Source organism: Anas acuta, chromosome 5, assembly GCF_963932015.1.
Source record: "Anas acuta chromosome 5, bAnaAcu1.1, whole genome shotgun sequence".
Classification (NCBI taxonomy): domain Eukaryota; kingdom Metazoa; phylum Chordata; class Aves; order Anseriformes; family Anatidae; genus Anas; species Anas acuta.
In genome coordinates this window covers 48,229,801-48,252,590 of record NC_088983.1, presented here as the reverse complement: position 1 = coordinate 48,252,590, position 22,790 = coordinate 48,229,801, and the positions used below count along the sequence as shown (strand labels likewise).

General features: G+C 35.5%; 1 protein-coding gene across 7 annotated transcripts in view; it reads left to right on the top strand.

Annotated features, from left to right (window-relative positions):
* Window positions 1-22,790, top strand: part of SHANK2 (SH3 and multiple ankyrin repeat domains 2) — a 352,365-nt gene that overhangs the window by 80,696 nt on the left and 248,879 nt on the right. For all 7 annotated transcript variants that reach the window (XM_068684610.1, XM_068684601.1, XM_068684603.1 and 4 more), the window contains one exon: window positions 1,321-1,387. In XM_068684610.1, coding sequence (XP_068540711.1) covers window positions 1,321-1,387 — 67 coding nt within the window. The remainder of the gene's footprint in view (window positions 1-1,320; window positions 1,388-22,790) is intronic.

Sequence of the window (22,790 nt, the reverse complement as noted above, 5' to 3'; positions counted from 1 at the left end):
TTATTTTGTTTCAGTTAATAGTAAATAGAATTGGCCCTTCAAAGAAGTTTGCTGCAGTGAGAGCAAAAATAAACTTGATAAACAAAATAAAACTTGATAAACAAACTTGATAAACAAAAATATTACTGATGTTAACTGTAACCCATACACCTCCCAAAGAACATTTCTTCCTTTTTATTATTCTTCATCCCTGAGATTTGTGGAGTGGTTCAGATGAGCAGATAATCTTTCATGGTAATGAGTTCAGAATTTTCATGAGATTTTCTATTATTTCTCATGATTGACAGTAGCCCTATATCCAGGCAAGTCCTTAAATAAGGTGTTTGTTTTGTTTTGTTTTGTTTTTTCTTCATTTGTTTTTGGTTTTTGCCTGAACCCTGTTTATGCAGAAGCTCCAGTGAGAAAGGTGAGCCCGGTTTATCCCTATTACCAAGATTAGGAACGCCACATTGAGAATGGGTAGAAAGAAAGTTGCAAAATGGATGCAGAAAAATGAACTGTTGAATATTCAGGGAAAAATAGGAGAAGGAGGAGAAAAAAGGAGGAGACAGCAAGAGTATAAGCAAATCACCTTCCTCATACCCACTGGAGGTGTTTCTCGTTTTGAGTTCATTTAGATGAGAACTTGGAATAGACAGTTACACATCTGTTTTTGGCAGTCAGGAAATACATAAAAAATAAAATGATTATTTTAGATGTACAGTTATTAAAATACTTTAAAATCTATGTGTAGACTTTTGCAGTTTCTCCTTTGCAGTCATCTTTGCTGTCTTGGTGATACCTGTCTACTTGTAGTTTTTGGTATTTCCTTCCTGATTATCCCATGTACATTGCACTGCAGCTCCTGTTTCATTGTTCAGGTAAGGAGCAAGGCAGAAGTAATTAAAGAAAAAAAAATATCTTAAACATATCAGAGCCTACCATTGTACAATTCTCCACGCATCAATATAGTGCTGAGAGTGCTGGAAATGCTGTATTTAATGTTCACTGTTGATTTTGACTGCCACAACATGAAAGTCTCCACAGCTGCTCTAGTGGTCACCTGAGACATCCATGAGCACAGCAGCCTTAGCAAATAGGTAACTGGGGGACTTGTCGTGCTGCTTTTGGTAGGTTGTGATATAATTTCTTAGCATTGTTTCAGAAATGCATTGTGTACAGTAGTAGCAGAATGGAAGTGGAAATGTCCAAGAAACAAACAATTACTCCATTTTGCAAAATGAAAATATATGTGTGTTTTTTGTAAATAATGTAACATACATATTTTTATACTTAACTTATGACAATATATTAATTGTAGCTATTTTTGCAATCCTTCAGGTGGCTATAATAGCGGGAAATTTTGAGCTTGCTGAATATATCAAGAACCACAGGGAAGCTGATATTGGTAAGCAAAATATTTGCAAATGCTGGAAATGTTATACATTTTAAAACCAAGATTTTATAAAGAAGTTAAATATCATTCAGTGTGTGATATGATTACAGGGCTAGCGACAGTATTGTTTCAGGGAGATTTTAAAAGTAACTTTTCCTTAAAAAAAAATACAGGCAGGAGAAAAAGATTAAATGTTTTCAAAATATGCTCTGAAAAAAAAAAGTAATTTTGAGGTAAATTTGAAATAATGCAAGTCATAGGTGTTTCATGAGTATGAATTAGCAAGTTTCTGACAGATTAAATACATGTGTCCATATGAAGCAGAGCTAAATGGGCTCCTGCAAGCTGTTTTGAACTTTTGCATCGTCCCAGAGAAGCTTTTAAGTACAAATAATTGGTCAGAAGAAGATTAAGATGCTTCTCTGGAATTGAAAACATATATGGCAGAAATTATCTATAAAATCTGTTTCCCTCAGTGAGACTGGATTAAGTCTAGAGCAGTTCCAAATGACAGGCATTAAGGTCTATTAACAACAACAACAAAAAAAACTTAAGTTTATTTAAAGAACTTTTTACAGAGTGTATTTTGCCATTAAAACAAAAATTTCAATAAAGCAATTTCTAACCCAGTTTAATTAAAATGAATTTAAATCCTGTAACTGAAGTCAAATAAAACTCTATAGGAACATCTTGAAGTTGCTCTAAAAAAAGGCATTTATTGTGAAGTAGGAGGGTCTGTATAGTTGTCTGCACCAATTTAACTCGATGATGTATGTCTAAGACTTGATAGTGTTTAATTTATGTGGAAAACTAGGTCAGCTCACATACAGCATGGGTCTGTAAAGAACTGTTCTAGATTAAGGTCTCTCTTCTCTTTCCCTGCCTTGTTCCACATGCTCTGCAGGGACATAGTTTAAAATTTGGCACAATAATGTGAATTCTAGTAGCATTGTGATACTTTTAATTCTTTCCAGTATGCTTTGAGAGAACTGAGGAAATTGCATAAAAGTTTTGTGTAAAAGTTATGTTTCTGCAATTCATAGTGAGTTTGTAAGATTTTTACCTGACATAGTGGGATAATTCCTTTCCATATTAGACGTCTTCCCTCTGTATTTATAAATAGTCTGATGTAAACAGTTAACTTAGAAATGAACCAGCTATTCCTAATATGGTAAGAATCTTCTTGTTTATATTTACATATGGCTAATGATTTTAAAATCTTTTTGATGATCATGAAATGAAAGGAGAAGATTGCTTAGATTCAAATGGTTCTCATTATTTCTGCTGTGCTAGTTCTTGGTTCTTTGGCTTACCTGTACAGCCAGTGCAGAAAAAGTGCTGCAAGTAGACAATGCAAAGTATTGTGTTTTGTTTTTCTAAGTGCAATTTTTCTCTTAAAAATAGTTATGTAGAAGGGAAAAAAAAAAAAAAAAACTCTAATGAAGGAATGACTTGCTGGTGTTAACTATGTGTACACTTTTGGCATAAATAACTCTAAAATGTAAGTAACACTCACAGTACACTTATTGATTGTAGCCTCTAAGTTGGATTACGTGAAGCCATATTGACATTGAAGTCATTGCTTCTCTGACTGTTCAGTTCTTCACTGCTTTTCCTTCCCCCTGACGGGTGCCATTTCCAAATTTTATTAATGTATGAGAGAAATTGGAATGTAGTTAAAAAGTAGATGGATGAGAATTAGTTCAGGAAAGAAATGATAACCACATGGCTATTGCTTTAGGCAGAACTGAATGCATCAAAATATCTATTTCTTGAATGTTTCCCAAACCAAAAATAAATGAATCACAGAACAATATCCTGAGCAGAAAACCTGATAGCTAGCATGATGAAGAATGTGCAAAACAATGCACTTAAACTTCAAAAACTTGACGTTTACTTACCTTACCTGTCTGGTTATCTGCTATATTCCTGTAGTTTTGGATGTATTCAAACATACAACTTTTGATTAATGCACCCTCTTAGAGCACAGAGGCAACAGAGTGGCAAGAAATAGCAAAGAGCTAGAGAAGTATCCTAAAACTTCCATCTTTCATTAAATGCACTTTCAAAAAGTGTATTTTTGGTTAGGTATTGAATTTTGATATTAAATGAGTTCATAAAGCCTCATTGTTATTTTAGACCTATTTAATAGTCAATAAGCTACAACTTTGGGAAATTCTTGGAATATATACAACTTTGTGTGTGTCCCCTTTTCCTATGGAAGTTTTAGATGGTGGATGATGTGGTGTTCAATCATTTAATAGTAAGATTGTTGATGATATTTGTGATTATTCACAAAAACATTTGTTGGCAGAGGGGTTGGTGATGTATTGGAAAGAAAGTCCACATTGCTCTTGGAAGATTTCTGACCTAATATTTTGACTTTTAGTGATTGTCATACAGTATCTTTAACGATAAATACTTTTAAAATGGAAGCCTATTATGCAACAAATTAATAGAAGTAGCAATAATATTTTTTTTCAGAATGAACCTGTCTGCTTTCCTAAGTGTGTCATCTTGAGGATGGGAAAATTTTAACTGCCTAGAGTAGCTGGAAACTGGACCTAACTTAGTAGTTTCAAGAACAGTTATTTTTTCATCTGTTGACAGAAACAAGTTTTTACATTTCTCAAACTGAAGTATCTGAAATTTAGAAAATAATATTTGCTAGAAATCTCTAATCTTACACAGTGAGGAACTACATTATCAATGTCCATCTGTTTTGACATGCGCTAATTAACATTATTCTTAGATAATTTTGTTGTCCCAAGCTATTGCAGTAGGAAGTCACTTGTACTTTCAATGCAGAAGGTATTATGTGGGTGTCTTCCAGTTTGTCAGTAGTCACAAAGCTGTTTCGAGTGTTGTTGCCAAAACTGCAATTATAAGGATCTAACAGCAGTAATGTAATGCTTATGATTCATGGTCCTGTGCCATGCATCGCAGTGAATGAGCTGCTTTGTTCAGTGGCAGAGATCATAGCTCAGCCTTTCCACAGGAGGAGGAGACTGCTGCCTATGCAGTAATGGGATGAGGCTGCAGCGTGCCAGCAGCAGGAGCACTACATCTCAATGCACTAGTCCACAAGAGCTCTACATAAATACATTTGCATGCTTAAGTGCTGGGTCTATCACTCATTATCTATTCCACCTTTGTCTGACAATTATATTTCATTGGCTTTTAGAGTAGGATACTATTTTAAGCCATACACAAAGTCTAGGATTGTTCAGCCTCAAGAAGAGGCTGAACTGCATGTCTTAAAGGGAGACTTTTTTTTCCCCCTCTTTTCTTTTCCCCCCTCTTTTTCCTGGCCTGGATCTGTGCCAAATTGTAGTGCTAAGCCTGTCCTCATTGTTGAAGATGATAGAGAAGCAGCTCAAGTGAAAAATGACCAGGGTATCCTCCTCTAGCAGTAGAAAATACTAATTTACAGCAGAACTACTAAATCTTTGCTCCTCTAAAAATTCAAAAATCTCAGATACAGATCATTTCGTACAGAGATTGCCCTCCCTTTTTATTTCATTATGAAGCACTTCTATTAGACAAATATGTTGAAATTATGAACAAACAAATATAAGCTTTTCTGTTTATGTAATAATCATAAGACTTGACTCTATACTGTAAAAAGAAGAAAATGTAATGATATCTATTTTAGAGTCATAAAAGGCAAAAATGATGACCCATGTTACTAAAGTAATGTGACATCTGACTGAAAGAGGGGGATGCTTTTGTGTTCTATGGCTGTTTGTATCACTTAGATCTTGCCAGATTAAAGCGTCGACCTAGGGCCAATATGAGCATATACTTTTAGTCAGAGAGGCGAATTATGTCCATTTTCCTTTTATAGAAGCAAATGAAATAACGGTGTTATCCAGAACAGAGTGTGTATGTGCCATTGGCAACCTGATTTATCCAAGGAATATCCAGTAAATCTGGAGAGAGGACATTTTGCCGGAAAAGTTTTCAGCTACATAAAATTGTGCCATAGAGACCACTCAGTTGGCTAAGCTGTGGGTGTTTAAAGACAGATAAAGTCATTCAGGGTTTCAAAACTATCAGGAGAGGTCAGAGCTGGTAGCCATACACTGAGACAGCTTTAAGCACCAGCACTGTTGTTGAAGAGCATGTGCCACAATTGTTTTCCCTCCATCCTTCCCTCGCTTCACCCCTCCTCCCTCTCTCCATCATTCCTTCAGTCTGGAGAAAGCCTGATGTCCATCACATTTTTGCCATGGGTGGGTGCAGCCATGGTACCAACATGAAATCTGTTAGCTATTCTGTCCTATTAAAAAAACCTGACCTTTTCCTCAGAATGCTCAACATTGTGTGGGTTCTCTCACACATGCTCTCTCTTCTATCAGCAAGTTGTTTCTTTCTTACCTTGCGGCTCTTCCCACCATCAGCTGCCACTTAATCTTTACATTAGGTATCTGGGTGAGCAGTCTGTTGAAACTGTGGCATGAAAACTATTCAGCGCGGATTACTGTTTTTTGACTTGGTGCTGCAATTTTGAGAAACAAATGGAGAAAAAAGCCTTGCAAACAATTCCTGTAGCTTAGTACAGTAATCGACACCTTGCTGTCATTAATAGGGAATGTTTACATCAGTCTTGTTTGGTGGAGATGGTGCTGATTTGCAAGACCAAAACATATAGAAAAATAAAGGTTTTCAAAGAGAGGGAAAAGGGATATCAGTAAGGGATTTAAAAATAGATACAGATTTAATTGTATTTATTTCTTTTATGAAGTTCTAAACATCAATGGATCCCTTTGTTGTTTTTTTGATAGACATGCCAAAGTTGAATGTAAATTGTCCTATAATTTTTTAAATTAATCCTATTTGAAACAAATGAAAATAATATTTTTCATAAAGCAAGAAAACCTATTACCATAAGGTACTCAGAAACTTGCTTTACAAGCAGTGTGAAATACTTAGTATGGCTTCTCAGATTATTTCAATTAATCAAGCCCCTAAATTAGTTTTGTAAGGAATAATAACAATGTCAAAGCAGCTTATTCTAATTATCACTTATTATGGAAGTCTTGGGAACCCAGAAGTATCTTGGAGCAAAATGACTATTCTTTGCTGCACTCAGGAAGTCATGACATACACTCCTCATGTACTGCATGGCAGTACCACACCATTGAAAAAAAATAATGTCCCTTTTTAAACGTCCTTTTTTAAAAAAAAAATATTTCAACTATTTACAGTACATTTATAATTTATTTAACTTCATGCATTTATTTATTGCAAACTAAGAGAAAGTAATGGATTAAAAGATGTGATGAATACAAAAGTTAATCCCTGATTGTTTTCATCCAGCCTGCAGCTGTCTGTGAGTAAATGAGCACAGCAGATTTAGGAAGCATTTGCTATACAGAATTTACTATGGCTTCTATAGGATGGAGGTACAAAAACCAATCATATATGTAATATTGAAGCTTTCATTAGGTACAGATATGCAGATATTAAGTATCTTTCAAGCTGATAATCCTTTGACTTGGATAGCCTATTTTTAATGTATTTTGCCTTGGTTCTTTGTGATGAGATGAATTTTCAGATGGATTAAATGACATGGGTTGTTCTTCTTCAAGTGAACAAGGTTTGTTTTATATTGTACATCTTGTCCTTCAGCAGCGCTGATGCTAGAAGCAATAGGATTCTTTTGCTTTATTTTTGTTTGCTTTTTGCTTTTGAAAAATGAAACACATTGAGCTGGTGTGTGAGTTTTGGTAGTTGATTAGCAGACTAACTAATACTTGGATACTGTTGCTAGGTTTCAAGTCAGAGTTCCTGTATTCCTCTATAATTATGCAGAGATATGTGTATGTGATGGTTTGCCTGTGCTTTCGCATGGATTTTCTTTTTTTTTTCTTCTTTTTTTTTTTTTTTTTGCAAGTCTGCTAATATAGTAGGCTTTTCCTTTAAAATGTACATATTCCACACAGGGCAATTGCTTTTATATCAAACATTTTTCATGAGTAAAATATGACTAAAAATATTTATTTTTATTGGAATTTTGACTGTAAATACCTTAAGAAACATGCATTTTATTGTAGAATGAGCAAAACGGGTCTTTTAAAAGACAAGGATACTAGTGGGTTTGTGGTAAAACTGCTTTTCTAACCCATTTTCTTTAATTAGATCAGAATGATTGAGGTCAGCATTCTTGGCTTATTAATTAATTTATTTCAGCTGCAAGTGTGTTTTTTATTATTATTTGTTTTTATTTATTTTTATTTTTATTAAATGCTATCCAGCCCAATGAATATTCTGCTTGTTAACTTATTTATTTTGGTTTTGGGAACCTTTGCATAATTTTGATTTTCATAAATCAAATGTCTGCAGGATACTTCTCAAGTTAGGAGAAATCATACTGAGAAAGATAAAAGCAGAAACAAGAAAGGGCAGTAAATCAAAAGACTTAAAGATCCACAAAACTGTCAGTAGCATGAGACTGGTTCTATTTTTAGCTCATGTTACTTAATAGAAGCAAAAGGGACACAAGCATGTATTACAGCCCTATGCATTTGTCATTTGAATGGGAGTAACATTAACCTGTTTCATATGCTATTAGGCATTTTAACATGGAAAAGGGATGATATTAGTGTAATCAGGATACCAATGACACTAAGATCTTCATTGCCACATTTTAAATGCATATTGTGTGGGAGATTGACATAATCCTGTGTTCCCTTTTCCAGTGTATTTTAAATACCTATGTGAAATGAATGTTTCTTATGTCCATAGGCAAGAAAAAAAAAAAAAAAAAAAGCTTTCCATTAACAATTTCTATGATGAGTTGCAACCCAAGAAGTATCAAGTGGTGTGCAATAAATTTGTTGTTATTATTTATCTGTTTTTCTCCAAAGGGTTACAAGGAATAGAACGTCATATGTTCAGTCTTGGTATGCAGTAGCAAATAAATTGGAAAACTGGGAATTGTTATCTTTTAATGTAATTACATACTGGAATGTAGGACAGGGCTTGAAAAACTTACAGTAGTTTTTGTTTCCCTTTGATCACAGGTGTTTGTTTTTTTTTTTTTTTTTTTCTGCATATGTATTAGAACAAAATAGTGCACTAACTGTTTTGTTTTATTTCAAAGTTTAAGCTTAATTTTCAGAAGTGGATTGTTCTTCTTGGACTCTGAAATTGTATAGTTCTGTGCATATTCATACATTTGATTTTTCTGTGGGCTTTCTGGATCAGGGCTTCTAAACTATCTGATGTGAAACTGTAGGCAGAGCAGAGTATTTCAGATCATGTACTTGGTCATAGCCTGTGATTTCTTAAAGCTTACTTTAAATTCTGAGCAGGAAACTAAGGAGAGAAATGTTGACATGTAACTGCTAATATAAGTACTATAGATTGCAGAGTGTTGCGGTCTGGTACTGTAAACCAGTCTGTAGTGTGTTCTTGCTACCTGCCAGGTAGGGAATGATTGCCACAGCTGCATCTGTTAAGAGTTTATTTTACAGATTGAACGAGAAGGGCCTTGTAAGTGAGCAAAAAATAAACTACCACAGGAACCCCAGGCTGTCTTCAGTGCCCTTGAGCTAGTTTTGATTTCATGCAAGAGCTTTGTGGTCTGAACAGTGGGTGCAGGTCATGCAAGACTGGCTGGCTTATCCCCATCTTTCTCCTGGAGATGTCTGGGAGGATGGCAGAGGACAGGTGGAAGGGAAGTGGGGATACAATTGGTATGTGTTTGGGACTTGCCCCATTTGTCATGTTTGGACCAAAGTGTCCCTCAGTGCTCACTTCTTCCTAGCCTGGCTTCTAGACAGGTCTTTGCTAGCTCCAGATCAATAGAAATGCTGCTCACCTTCTCTGCTCCCTCTAGGCTGGGACCATTATATCCAGCAGCTGGAGACTTTTTTTTTTCTTTTTTTTGGGGTAATATTCCTGTGTGTCGTTCCATCATGGAGCTGGGTCAGTTACCTCCCCAGGTTCTTAAAGGATAAGTGTGCCATAATGCATGGTCCTTTCTCCATTGCTCTCCTTTTTACTTTTGATTTTGTTTTTAATAGCTTTCACTGGCTTGAGACTTCTGAGGTAGTGTTCGGGGAAGTAAAATTGTAGCCTGTGTAAAGAACTAATGCAATCTGATGAGTTAAAAAACAAGCAGACAAATAGTGTTGCTAGCATGATGCTGAGAGAAAGAAAAAAAAAAAAAAAGAAAAGAAAAAAGGGAAGAAAGCCTTAAAGCATAATCAGTAGGAAAAATGATTCAAGTATACCAGGGATAATTGCTCTGACTGGAGACAAAGCAGAATGTATTTTTGGATATTGAGCAGGTTATCAAATGAGTAAGAGCTTGCTTTACAAAAAATAAAGTAATTGAGTAGATTATGCTATCCTCAACAATTCTGGTGAAATGCATAAAAGGATAATGCCATTGAGCCAAATAGGCAGATCAAGGGTCACGTTATAAGCAGACAGCAATGCAAATACCCCAGACATCATAAATGCTGAAACTTTGAACTAATATTTTAGCTGAACTAGAACTTCCAATAATGACTTTTGGTTACTCCCTGCAAGTGAAATTGACCTTTGTGTAAGCAGTTGTTGCAATTCTATTTTCACTAAAGTGCAGTGCTGAGGCCTGAAGTGTTCAACTGAATTGTTCCAGCTGATGGCCAGATCCTGTTCTAAGCCTCTGCAGCTCCATTGGAGCTACTGGAAGTGGCAAGCAGGCAACCCGTCCCTTGGGAGACCATCTTTCCTAGCTAGATCATGCAGGGTGCCTTCAAGGGCAAGGCCAGAAACCAGAATGTGTTGAATTAGGCTTAGGGGATCTAAAAAGAAGATAGTACTTTTGAATTTATATGGGACATGAAATTTGTTCAGTGATCTCTGGCTCAATTTTATAGGTCACAGATCCTAAAGCTGGAAGAGATTTAGTGTGATCATGCAGTCTGACCTTCTCCATAGTGCAGATTACAGAATTTGTATTAACTAATTCTTGCTGGAACTGGATTATAACTAGAAAAAACATTTTTTCTTGTTTAAAACCTGCATCAATGGATAGATGGGATTTGGAAAACTGTACCTGTCTTGCTATCTGATGGCATTGGATGCATTTGTGAATTTTTCTAGAGTTGGTAACTCCAACCAGCTTGTCAGCTGTACCTGCTGGACTTTGAGTATATATATATTTTATTATTTTTTTTTTTAAGACATCCATTTTAGCAACAAGGTGCAGATCTAAACTATTAGAGAGAAAAAACTGTGGGTAGGTAGATGTAGAACCTGAATGAAGTTCAATTCAATTTAGCGTAAAAGAAATCATGTAATTTGCTAGCATTTTCTATTGCTGTTTTATCAATATTATTGTAATTTTAAGTGTCTTGGTGCTAACTTATTGCAGGGTCCATTAAAATCCATATCACTATACTTTCTGTAATTGCATGCTTTTATTTATTTATATATGTATTTTTAAGGAGGGTGTGCCCTGTGGAAGTATGTACATTTTAATCATTATATATATGTGCCTGTGTGTGTATGTGTATATAGATAAAACAAAACAGGATTATTTGGATGGCAGTACCAATATCAGAATATTAGAAGGCCCACACCTAATAAAATGAGGCAGGAATTCATCAGTGCAGATATGAGACAGCCCAGTAAGGGACAGTACGGAAGGAAAGTTGTTTGAAGTATTGTACAGAGAGTTCTAGTATTCCTGAAAAGCTAACACATTTTCTTTAGAATGTTTTTCAGCATGAGCCTCAAGAGCTCTCTAAGACTGGGTTGAACACTACACAGGATTTCAAACAATGAAGCAGTGAAGTCATGTCAAAAATAGATGTAGGCCAAATGGAGAAATAGATGTGTACAGAATCCCATGGCTTTCTATTTCTCCCATTTACAATGGTAAGAACACAGGACAAGAGATGAAAGAACATGAAATAAATGGTAGAGATTAAAAAGAAAAGAAAAAGTAGAGATAGGCAAGAGTAAGCAGGAGTTATTCTTGAAGAAATTTCCTGTAGTTCCCAAAGTATTAACAGATATTGACTAAAAAATAAAGGAAGTGAAAAAAGAAACAAACTTGTATGTAATGTACATTCTTATACTGAGGACTTCATCACAGGCCTTATTCTGCACCCAGTAATTTATTTTCCATAATGAGACTACCTGTATTACACAAACTTAAGGCTACAGGAAAGAAGGTGGATCTGTAACTTCTGAATATGTCTTCTTATCTGCCAGCGTATGTATTAATGGATATGTTATTGAAAATAATCAGGTTCAATATGACTTCTACCTGGGGAAAGGAACATCTTCTATGGACTAATTGGATTTGGATAAGGACAGCCTTCCAAACGCAGATGCAACTTGCTTTCATTGCCAATCATAAAATAATTCGCTAAGCATTTGTATGAGTTTAGTGATTGTCAGGGATAACATTTTTCTTTTAGAATGGTTCAAATAACCTTTTCAAGCTACGCTTTTCAGTAATTGTTAATATCTTCCATTTTGAACAGATTTTTTACACTTCAGTGACTCCCTTACTTGGAGCTCCTCTGTCTATTATGCTAAATTTATATAATTTTACCCTTGTTCTTAACAGCTAAACATACTGGTTTTCTTCCAGACAATGTTATTTATCAAAATTCAGTTGATGTTCTGTTTTCCATTCAATATACAATGGTTTGGAAATTTGCTTTAAGAACTCAGGCTTCAGTGAAGAAATTTGTTTTAGTATTTTATGAATAATCTGATTTTAATATCATGTTATTAATGTCAGAATTTCAGTGAAAATTGATCTTGTAATATGCTGTCTCTTCAAAAGGAAACAGTGTCCTCAGAGAAGACCATTTGTTGTCAAATTACAGATGAGGCTTGATAAAGGGATAGGCTTTGAAGCATGCTGCTTCGTAATGAGTGTAATACTTCACACTGTATTTCACACTGCTCACAATATTTCACGCTGTTGTTGTTACTCTGTTTATATCTCAATCTCATAGACTGGTGTTCCGATGTCTGAGTTGACAGCCTTCCCCTTGGAGTTTGCAACAAGCATTGTCTTTTTCAGTCAAGGTTTTGTCACACTGTGGAAGGTACCTTAAGAATAAACACTTCCTGAGTGTTTAAACCAGATCTTCTTAGGATCTTGGACAAAGTTATCAGGGAGCCCAAGGCAGTTGAAACTTCTTGAACTTTTTCTGTCATTCCATCTCTATTTTAATGAGCTGGTGTTTGGAGAATTTTTGTTGGTTTGTTTGTTTCACTGCCAGATGTTCAGTTCATCGACAAAAATGTTTTTGATGGTTTTTTCCATATTTTGCAGTTTTGAGGGTTGCTGAATCAGTTGGATGTCTGTTTTTCTAGTTTCCATGGTTCTCTCCGGTCACACATGATAGTTCTAAATAATATATATGTTATTTGTTGCAGTAACCTTTTTTAAAAGATGTCAGACAAATTGTGTTATCTAGCTTCGCGTATTTTCAGGAAGAGTTGAAATGTAAGTTATTTCTTTACATAATAATATACAACAGAATTTATGGATGGCATATGTCGTTAAGGGATGTCAATTTTAATTTCTTCACTTTCCAAGTTAGCCAATTAGACGCAAAATTTTATTTGCTAGCCTATCTAAAGCTTTCTTTGTATTTGGCTATAGTTATACATATAGATACAAATACAAATAAGTAAGTTGATTCATTGTTTTCCACCTCTTTCTCTGGAGCACTTCTCTCTGCTTTCTCTGTTACTTGGCCAGACATCTTCAATGTGGCGAATCTCCCACAGCCTGCCCAGGGCAGCATAGTTACATGCACTGCATAGCCTGGGAATCATGGTAATGTGTACCAGGATTGTTTGCTCAGGGAGTCTCTAAACCTCTATGATGTTTTTTTCTCTTACCCTTTTTATGTGTGTCTTGACAATTTCATATGCAGGTTTTGAAGTCAAAAGATTATTTTCTGCTCCATCTTCTATGTAATGTTGCTGAAATAATTGTTATTTTTTTTTCATAAAAGACAATTATGATAGTGTCTTGATTCAGAAGAGGTTGCAAAGTAAATTTTATCCAGGAGAGTGGCTATAATTAAATCCATGCTGAATGAAAACAACAAAAGATTTATTAAATTGAAGAGGCAAGAGGAGATAATGACCTTAAGTTTGCATTATTTGTGTAAGTGTAGAAGTATCTCTGTTTTGCTTTTAATAAATACATTTATTTCTGCTAACACCAGAAGATTAGGACCTCAGTACTCTAGCAAAGATACTGGCTTAAAACTATCATTCTAGCTGTTTGTTTTTTAGAAATAAGGAAAATAAAATGACCTTATTTGTCCATCTAACGTATTCTCGTACTTGATAAATTTCCTTTCTTTGTATCTAATCTTTTGTATTACAACATTTTCTACTTGGTAAACTGCCGCTTACATCTCTTCAGAACATCTGCGATAGCGAAATTAAACATGAACTCTGGTGTGTTTTCACTTTTAAATGTACCTTATGAAATCTATAATTTAACACAAATCATTTATTTATCCTGAAGAAATTATTTGTTGCTTCAGAAAAAGCCTTTCAAGTGCAGACTGTCAGCTTGCTTGCTGGTTTGAGTCTCTCTTTCCTTTCCTTTTCTTTCCTTTCCTCTTTATTTATTTATTTATTTTTATTGTATTATTATTATTATTTTAATCTATCATCCAGCCACTTTTAGCATTTCTGGTGCTGCAAGCACCAAGGTACATGTGTGTCTTGACCTCAGGGATTTTAGCAGATTGAAATTAATGTTTTCATGTGTATTATGTGTCCTATTCCTGCATATCCTGCCTACATGAATGCTCCTGCAGAGATGAGAGCCCTCCTAGACTCCCTCCCAGGGGTATATGCTCTCATGCTGTACACCCTGATCCTTCCTCACTGTCTTTGCCTTCAAAAGTCCAATCCCTCCTTATTTGTCCATGTAGCACTTGTCCAGACTTCTGGGGTCACATCACGCAGGAGGTCAAGAGGCCATGAGCCCATGGAATTTTTTTGTGTTAGTTCAAATTTATCTTTACCCTTCTTCTGAGGGCTTAGCTTTTTATTTTGGGTCAAAGCATGGCTTATCTTGCCAGCTTCATTAACACTCTCAAGAACGCCAGGTGCTAAAGAGCTCTATTTTTACTGTGCATATCAAGTGTGTCTAGTTTCTTGTGGCCTATTTTTACATATTTCTTCTCTAAGACTAGGAAAAGCCGTGAAGAGAACAAAGCGATTAAGAATAGCCAGAGAAAATGGCTGTGATATTATTATAGGAAAATAAAGGGAAGGATATATTTGTGCGATTCCATTTCTGAAAAGCCAGGGAATTAAAACTAAAGGCATGAAATGATGCATATGAAAAGAAATAAAATAAAAAGCAGAATAGTGCATTTTGTTAGCTATATTTCATCAGATAATTGACTATTTCCAGATAATTCTATGAAAAATGTTTTTAGATCTTTGAATAAAGGATCCTGAAGTACCAGTAGCTCAGAAATTTACTCTGTTATCCATCAGTATTCCAGAGTGCACTCTTTATTTAGCATTCAGTGTTATCCGCACAGTTATCTGCACAAAGGGAGGAGATATTTTCCCCAGAGGAAGAGACGTACATTCTATCTGGGAGTTTGGCTTATCATGGTAGTGCCATATCTTAAATATGTACAAATGGCTAGGTGGTAGGGAACTCGGAGGGTGGAGAAGAGATTGCTCTGTTGCTTTGTGAAGAAGCCATCAGACAACAAAGGGACTCTGATGCTGACCTAGCTGCACAGGGCAAGGGCTGGGATTCTGCTCTGCAATGGTTTACGTATATTTCGTATTTATGGGATGAAAAATAGAAAGAAAAAAAAAGGAAAAGAAAACAACAAAAACAACAAAAAACCAACTGAGAACCACTTGTGATGACCTGAAGTATAGCAGCAACTTCTGGACACTCTTTTTGTCCCTTCAACTCTTTCTAGTTTGATGCATATCCAATACTTTGGTTGATTACCAGGAGCTGAGTACCTAAGACAGTTTTCCCTATGCATCTTAGTCTTGTATTTTCTTTTCCCCAACCCTTTAACTTCAGGGATATCTATGTCTTCTGAATGCAAGCCCAGAAGTTTCTGCATGTGCTCAGAAGAAACATATGGGACACCACTTTCTCTGAAACACAAAGAGCTCAGCTTTTTGTTGAACTGTGTTTAACACCAGAAAGCCTCCAAGCAATCAGGTTCAGCTAGCTTAGTTATAGCTAGCTTATGGTTCTGTGCTACTTTATCGATACAGTGACAGTCTGGCTTGAGGAACAGCTAGAATAAGTTCACTTGTCTGCCCCAGAAATATGTCATCAGTTTGTCATCTCCTGTAATATCTACAGCCTTTTCTTCAACACAGCTACCAAGTCTTTCATATCCCACATTGGATTTGTCTAACTGCTAATTACAGCCATAATGAGTATTTTATGTTTTTCATTTTAATTGCATCTTGCCTCTTTCAGATCATTTCTCCATTTAATCATGATTGCTTTCATGATTCTTTTGTTCATTCTCACCTTTCCTCATTGTTCTGTTTTTGTCTGTGCCAGCTTATTTCCCGTTCTCTCAAGTCTGGTACCTCAGTGCTGTTCCATTTTTTTCTTCTCCATTGTTTAGCTTCTATTCCCATATAAGATACAACCCTTTCCTGTGTCTGAGGAACTTGCTGAGATTCCTGCCTGCTGACTTGTCCTTTGACTCAGCAATCTTGTAAGAAACTGTAAACTTATTGGAATAAGGAAAATACTTCCTTTGTCCCCCATTTTCAAAAAGTAAGGCTGAATTTCACCCCTGCACTGGGTTATCTTCTGTACTTTTTTCAGAGTCTGGCTGGTACAAAGCTAAAACTTGGCTTATGTTTCTCATGTCACAGTGCATGCAGAAGTTGCAGTGCATACCAGTAAATTCTGAAAGTGATGTATGAGATACTTGAGCCTGAAGTATTGTCGGTGCCATGTATCTTTATGCTGCCGTGTTGCAGCTACTGGCAGAGATGGCCCTGTTTTATAGTAGCAGTGGACTGCTAGCAATGGAAGAACAGTTTAACGCTCCTTGAAGAAAAGATTATATTAGGGAAAATGAGGGATTACAAGCGGTTGTAAAATACGTTGTTGGTCTTAGATTGGATCCTTGGAGTCCTGTGTGTTAGTTCTGAGACATTTATTTTGGAGTTTAGAAATTAAAAGTAGCTAAAAGGGATCTCAGGAGTCTGCTGACATTCTTCCTTTCTAATCTGAATTTAGGACAGAGTGTTTATTTTTCTTTTGACCCATTAGCTTAACAATGTTTATTCAGATGTCTTTGTAAGCAACAGATGCACAATCTTACATATGAAGTTAATCAAAAGAGACAACAAAATGTAAGAACTAATCTAACACTGTTTATTTCAACTAAATGAAAGCAAACTTGCATTAGCTAGATTCCTAATATAGAATATGCTGTGGACTTTCTAGCACAGAACTGTATTTTTCTCTTCATGGTAAATAATGCAGTCATTGCTCACAGGCCACCTCAAGTGTGTTGAAAGGGACAATGAAATGTAAGGTTCTGTGGGTTAACAGTGCTTCTCATCTTTCTGTGGAGTACCTGTGTTTTATTAGCCAGTAATTCTGAAGTGATTTTCTGGCAAAAAATAAATACATAATAAAGCATATTTTTGACCTGTCCAGGGGTTTGGAGTGAGTAGCACTTGATAAAAACTTTTTGATTGTATAGTGGTATTAATTATGATCAGACCTTCATAGAATTTTGGTTTTGTTCATTAATTCCATTTTCTCATTAAAAAAAAAAAAAAAAGGAAAAAAGGGGGGGGGGGCTATCATCATACATATAAATCTAGGGGTTCCCCCTTTGAAGAACATGCCTCTTCTCCACAGTGTAGAGCTGCAGCCCAGGAGGGTGGAGAACCTGGTATCTCCCAAGCCTGCGATGTTGAGCGCAGGGTCCCTGTATTATGGGATGAGCCGGTTGCCCTGGTGACTGCCCGTGCTTTGAGTGCTGTAGTGCAGAGTCCCCTGGGCTGGCAGCGACCACCCCACTGGTTGTAGGCACCTGGGAATTTCTGTGTCCTAGGCACTTTTCTTTTTGTGAAGCCTTTTTTATCTGTTTTCAGTCCATGGCTACTTCTGAACAATTCTCATCAGGAGTTGATGCTATACCAGCTGATGAGGGAAATGGTTCAATTGATGAGGGAAATTTTCTTGTGTTTAGACTGTTATGCAAGCGGCAGGTCATGTTCTGCATTAAAGAAGTGTAAATCTGGATGAACTCCGCATAAATTATTACGGATTTAGGCTAGTCTTAGGGTGTGTTTGGGTTTTTGCTTTGAGAAGAAAAAAGACAAAATCTATTAAGTCTGTTCCTGGCAGCTAGTGGACTGCATCCTATGCAATCTGAAAAATAACTGTGTCCTGTGTAGATTTAAAAAAAAAAATCTGCTTCTCTTTTGATTTACATCTTTCATCTAAGTGGAAAAAAAAAAAAAGGAGTAAGTTGGATGTAAAGAGCTGTTCAAAACCAAAGATTCCTCATTTAGCTACAATTAATGTTTGGTAATGATATATTCTTTACATATGAGGATAAAATTGTAATGTATTTCAGGTATCCAAATGTTTCTATTGATCCAATGCTATATGCTGATTAAAATCTAAAATGACTTGAATAATACTAGGTTCATGTATGGTAGCATTTTTGCTGCCTTCTGAAAAAGTTACAATGACATAAGCTTCGAATATAGCTTTTATAGATTACACCAGCATATGGCTGAGACACTTTGTTACATCCCTAACACAACAGGCTCTAATTTTAGAATGTCCTTTACTGGTTACAGCTAAATTGTTTTTGTGATATGCTTTTATTTGAGAGAAGTAAAGGGTTTTTTTTGTTTGTGTTTTAATAATCATGCTCAAGTCCATTGAGCTTTGTGGAAGCTAGAAAGAAATAGGAAAACAATGAGTCATTAAAATACATGCTGTAAAGGATTAGATTCTCTATTCTCGTTGAATTGCTTCCAGGCGCTAAGGAGAAGTCAACCCAGTATAATATCACAGTGCTAAAGAAGTCTCAGAATTTTGGCAAGATTTTTCTGTCTTTTTATTTATTTATTTATTTTTTCTCCCCTTGATAAATACTCCTAAAATTTGACTTAAGGAGCCCTGCTCATCCACGCTACATGACAGGCGCCTATAAAATTGGACATAATAATATGGGATGGCACTGGTGCAGTATCATTTGACCATTAGTTAATATCAGTGTTAAAGTAAGGTGTGTTTCCAAAACCATGTGTAAATCCCTGTTACCCAAAATGAGTATTTTACCAAGTTGTTATAGTGAACAAAGCTATGTTAGGGGTCAAAATGTTTGGGTGCAGGATTTATTTCATGGGATGTCAGGTTAGCACACAGATAAAGTCTACAGATTGTTACCAAATAAATAACAGTCTGTGACTTACCTTCCTATGCAGATCTATAGATGTTGGGGTTTAGTTATGACACATACAGTAACCATTTTGTTTCATGATAGAGCCTTTGCATTTATATATACTTCATAAAACCTATAGGGTGTCCATTTCAAATAGCTTTTATACTTCTGTGTTAAGCTTTTATAGCTTGCTTACTTCTGATGTAGCAAGATGTGAACAGATATGCTTAAAAAAAAAATCCAGATCAGGTGGTTAATTGTTTTTAACACATATATAAAATAAAGCCATCAGAGTCTATATTCTTTTTTCCTCTGGAAAACAAATAAATAAATAAATCAGTGCAATAAGCACTGACCCAAAGGAAACTATAAATCAGAATCAGTTTTCTATGTTTAAAGATGCTTAAGATTTTATCTTTTATCACATATAGATTTGGGATAAAGTCAGTATAGTTTGCCTGTGAAGAGAGGTGCCAGTTCTGAAACATTTGGCAAAATATTTGAGTACCTATTTTATGTCCTTTTTCTATAATGCTACTGTGTCCTGGATTAGGAACAGAAGCACAGGAGATCTCAATTATTCAGCCCAAATGAATAATCAATTGTGTTAAGGATTTTAAGTATGGGTGTATAATGTCCTAATTATATCAAAATAACTTATTTTAAGATTTAATTTTTTATTTATTTTTTTAATCAGTTGATTTCAAATGTAGGGATTACTTTTGGCAAAGAAACATCACCACACATTCCATGGAAAATTTATGTAGCTTTATAGCAAAAGCATCGTGTTTAAAGTACCCAGGATCCTGAGAATCAGAGGTTAATATTGTTTGAGGATGTGTTTGTGCTGGGGACAAGTAGAGATCTATCTGCAGAATTCATCAAGGAGGTACAATGAGAGTAGAGTTTCAGCCTAGATTTATGTGAACATTAAAAATCTATTAGTAATTTCCATAAAGTGAGAGCCTCACCCTGTTCTCTCTGACTTTGGCTCTTGTTTCCCATCACTAAGTGATGTGTTCATGGATGGCTGCGGGCTGTATTGGTACTACTTGATACAGTTTAGATGACATGCTCCAGACTTTACTCCAGCAGATCTAAAAGAGAGAATTTAACTGAAAATTCATGAAGAGAAATACAACTGAATTACAGGAAAATGAGCTGCTAGAATAGTGTTTTATGTCAATCATGTTTCTAATCATGTAAAAGATAATGTGACTCTCCTAGGATACTAGCCAAATTCTTACTGAAAAAATATTGTTGAATTCTTGGTGGAGGTTGTTATTAATTTTGTTTTCTTTCTTTGTCAACAGCATACTTTTCTCATGGTACTTAAAATATCTACCATTTATTTCCATTTATTTTTTGTCTTAGTCTTTCTGACAGTCAAACACATATCTGAAAGGGCTGCAAAGGTGTATGAAACTAATAGACTTTTTTATTTTTTTTTTTATTTTTTTTGCCACCTAGAGAAAGGTGTACTTAATTTTTCATTCATTATTTTACACTTTCAAATTTCCCATTTATGGCAAGAATGTTTTCTGTTGTAATTTGTCATTCTGAAATTTCACGAAATCGAATCTAGGGTTGCAAACAGAATTTTTGAGTTTAACTGGTTGTTGGTATGATTAAGTAGTTAATAAAAGCAACCTTTTTTTTTTTTTTTCTCTTGGAAATATCTTGTCTGAAAAACAAACATCAGTTTTCACTGAACTGAAAAATCTTTTGCTGTATATTTGTGGGGGAAAAATGCATAAGATATGACCAGTATAATGATTGTTTTAAAAAAGTGTTAAAGCTGTTAAATTCTTATAAAGAACATTAATGCATGGATATTAAAACATCCTTAATATGCATCAATGATAATAAATTCAGATTCATGAAAGTACTTGCAATATAAAGTTTAAGTAGATTTCACTGAAAATGTATCCAATGTACTGCTGGGTATAAACCTGCAGAAATGATGCATGCCTCTACTGTTCACATTAGCTTGTATGTAGTGTATAACTTCTTAACAGCTAACGGGACATGTAGTTACTCATTGAGATTTGAAAATGAATATATGATTTCTGATGTTACTGTTTGCTGTTGTATTTTCCTAAATAGATGTAATAAAATAATTGTTATTGATCGCAATATAAAGTAAACTCCATTGAAGCTTTCTGTTGAAAATAAATATAGTGACAGCAGTAACTTCTACCCTCACCGAAAAAAAGTGTTTTATTAAACTTTAAATTTGTTTTTATGCTTGACTGTTTTATGGCCAGGGTGACATAGATAAAGAATGAAATTAAACTCCAGATTATAGTCAGTGCTACAGCAAACAGAGGCTTTTAAAAATAGAAGTTGATTTTTCTCAGGTTTGTGCCAAAGAACCTGCTATTATTGACAGGGAGGGAGAATCCTCTTGACTACAAATAAAGCACAGGCAAGGGTCAGTGCTTTTGCCATCATCCCAGAAATAGGCCCATTTACAGGTTAGGCTGCACCAAGCACCTGCAGCCAGGAATGGGGCTGCAAGGATCTGAGCAGCTCCTGCAGTCTGCATGCCGGTGTTGTGGAAGAGTCAGGAGTTCAGGGAAGGCTATGAATGATCCTCATTCTTAACTGCTTCCCCTTGATTTGCATTTGATTCTGAGCTGCTTAACCACTGGTGGATTATTTCAATTTTCCTGGTGAATAATGCATGAGGGTATATAAGTGGATGTTCCCTGGCTGAGTGGGCTGCAGATGAAAAGTGTCAGCTCCTTTGCAGCATTAATGTGCAATTTTTTTCTCAGGTTAAAGCTGTAGAGAACCTAGATAAGCTTTTTTTGGATAACTCCTACAAATGCCAAAATATTGGCAATGTTTGCTTTTTCTCTTCTTTTCCATTTGAATACCTGTTATTACCGTGAAAAAAAGTCAGTTGCCAATTTTCCATTAAGAATTTGTTTTCCTCGGGACTCCCCTTCAAGATTCAGTGCTACATTGTTGTACCTGCTGCTTAAGCTTCCTGAAAAATGACAGGAACGGGGATGTCTTTGTTTCTCTGCCACTAAGGTTAATTTATTTCTCCAGCTCAGGAGACTTTGCATTGATCTCTCTTGCACCTCCTTCTTACTCTTCAGTATGTCCCCAAAGGATAACTGGGGTATCCTTCTCATCGGTAACTTTGAGGCACAGATATGTACAATTCTTGTGTATAATATATCCAGTATATCAAACAGGTAGATCTAAACACAGTGAATCCTGTAGTAATTGAAGCAACCTGTGTTGCACTTATAGGAAAAAGTCTATGAATCTTCTCTTATTAAGCTACCGAGGGTCAGCTGAGTGCCTTAGTGCACACTTGTGTCAGTCTCGGGAGTAGGCAGAAAAGATCAGAACTTGGGCAGTGTTCTTATTAGAATGGCCTATTAAAAATTATCCTTTTGTATTCCAGAATGGTAGGAAAGTAAAGCACAGTCACTCTTCTCATTGCCTTTGGTTAGGCTTATAATTATGGAGCATCTATTCATGATCATAATTTGATCCCTAAAATGTCGAAACTCTGAAACTTAGGCCATGGGCCATTCTAAACCAAATGTTTAATTGAAATGGTCAGATGTGTAATGTGAAGGCTTTCAGGGAGGTATGTGATGTGTTGGTTATTTTGGAAAATGATGTTTATTATGAGTCCAGTGAAAGTGGAGTTAGAAACAGCTCATGCTATTGAACCAAACAGCCGTAGAAAATATAACTGTTCAAAACTCCCCAAATGTAACAATATCATTTGAATTTAGACATCCAGACATGAACTATAGATAAGCACATTATAAAGTAATGCTTTTAAGCTAAATGTAGCTTGACATATAACAAGATAAAATATTGAAAGCTTGTGAAATTATAGAGATGGTATTGTAAACATGACATAAAGTTGTGCAAATGTTTAAATAGCAGCCATGGTTTAATAGCTATGATAACAGAACTTCACAAGTATTCTGAAACAGCCCTATGAGTATTTTGTG